Source organism: Gavialis gangeticus, unplaced genomic scaffold, assembly GCF_001723915.1.
Source record: "Gavialis gangeticus isolate Ggan-Ray unplaced genomic scaffold, GavGan_comp1, whole genome shotgun sequence".
Classification (NCBI taxonomy): domain Eukaryota; kingdom Metazoa; phylum Chordata; order Crocodylia; family Gavialidae; genus Gavialis; species Gavialis gangeticus.
In genome coordinates, this window is record NW_017729015.1 from 16,151,314 (window position 1) to 16,153,267 (window position 1,954).

The following is a 1,954-nucleotide window of genomic DNA, read 5'->3' on the forward strand; positions in this document are numbered from 1 at the left end:
CCAGGCCTGAGGGCTCTGCTCTGCTCCCCACAAAGAGGAGACAGTCCCTGTTGTCTCCTGGAGTAGCAGCCACACAGCCCTCCTGGCACCTTTGTGACCAGCAGTGAAGGATGTGGAGGCAGGGGCTGTGATTCAGGGGAAGGAAGGAACTGATGGGGAATCACAGGGGGGGGAAAAAAGTCAAGAGGAGACTGGATGGGCACCTTGCTGGGGCCACCTAACCCCAGTTGTCTTTCCTGCCTGGTGCAGGGGGCTGGACCCCATGATCTTCCGAGGTCCCTTCCAGTCTACAAACAAAGATGGAGATAGGTCTGAGCTGGCCTGGCCTCAAGTCGGCGTCCTCAACCTACCTCAATGACTGGTCATCTCCAGTGCAGCAATGTGGCTTGTTGGACCAGGGCTTGTAGGCAGACTGTGGCTGCCCAGATAATACAACTCCCCCCTTCTGCCTCTCTCTCATAGCTCTCGGCCACCTTGACCATCCCTCTCTGGCAGTGGTTCCTCACGTGCTTTGGGAAGAAGACGGCCGTCTATGTGGGGATCTCGGTGAGTAGCCCCTTGGAGGAGGCGAATGGGGCACTGGGACAGAGGCTGGCTTACTGCCGAGTGTCTCGGGGGTGATTCTTGCAAGTGGAGCCGGAAAAGACCAGTCCCTGAGGGCAGCCAGAGAACTGGACCTTTGGCCAGGCAGGAGCGAGTGCCCTGTGCCGCCGTCCTGAGCTGCTGGGTCTCTGTCTGGGTCTTAGCAGTGTCATGGCGGAGGCCAAGCGCATGGTGGGCTGTGGAGACTAGCTTGTTTCTGGATGCAGGCCTTATGGGGAGGGGCTGTTGTGGGCCACTGTAAGGAAGTGTATGTTGCTTCTGCTTCTCTTCTCCCTGCCTTTTTGGGGCAGAGCGCAGGTTGCCAGCCAGCACCTTCCTAAGTGCTCAGGCGCCTGGGTGGGAAGATGAGGGAAGACCCGCTGGCTTCTCAAGCCCCTCTTGGCCTTTCCATAAGGCGAGTCCTTGACTGTCTCTTCCTCCCGTATGCAGTCTGCCATCCCCTTCCTCATCCTGGTGGTCGTCATAGAGAGCAACCTCATCATCACCTACCTTGCAGCCATTGCAGCTGGGATCAGCGTTGCTGCTGCTTTCCTCTTGCCCTGGTGAGTCCGAGTCCTCATACTTCAGGAACTCGGAGGGTCCTAGCTAAGGGTGGGTCTGGCTCCTGTGCTTGGGGGCAGACCAGTCACCAAACCTGGGGTCAGGAAGGAACTTTTCCTTCAAGTCAGACTGTTGTCCTGTGGGGTCAGGCCAACTCTCAGGATCTCGATGTTGCGCTGTTAGATGGGAGGGTGTGACACAACTGCACATATACAAACACACAAATCAATTAGGTGCGCACACACACACCCAACTCAGGGACATACACATCCAAACTAGTCTAGGCACATGGATACCTATCGCCAATTCAAGCACATCCACTATACCCCCCAAAAGTTAGACAAAAATCACTTGTCCATACCCACACACTCAGTACACATACAGAGATCACTAATTCGTATATCATGTGCACAGTGAGAGAGAGCGCTATATATATATGCACCAGTTCACACGCATACAACCCACCTACACATACACACAAGTAAGTTCCTAACTTGGATGGTACAGTATGTGTGTGTGTGCTTGGAGTACCTGGGATGCTTGAGGGAAGGTTAAGGTGAGAGAGACAGTTAAAGTTGCCAGAACCAGGATCAGAACCAGTGGACTAGAGAAAATCTGGCTGAGGAACTGAGACTTGGGTTTACTTAAGATCAAGTGGCCCCAGGGTTACTGCAGGTCACTGGTGCAAGGGAAAAAAACCTGGTGGCAAGGAGGAGACGGCCAGGAAAGAGAGAGAGACAGAAACCTGAGATCTTGGGACTGGAAACTGGCAGACAGCTGAGATATGGGGGTGGGGGGCGGCAGATAAGCG

At 54.7% G+C, this 1,954-nt stretch overlaps 1 protein-coding gene across 2 annotated transcripts in view; it reads left to right on the plus strand.

Moving 5' to 3' along the window:
- Positions 1-1,954, plus strand: part of MFSD2A (major facilitator superfamily domain containing 2A) — a 30,174-nt gene that overhangs the window by 19,175 nt on the left and 9,045 nt on the right. For both annotated transcript variants that reach the window (XM_019512379.1, XM_019512376.1), the window contains exons 10-11: positions 463-546; positions 1,033-1,145. In XM_019512379.1, the coding sequence (XP_019367924.1) occupies positions 463-546; positions 1,033-1,145 (197 nt within the window). The remainder of the gene's footprint in view (positions 1-462; positions 547-1,032; positions 1,146-1,954) is intronic.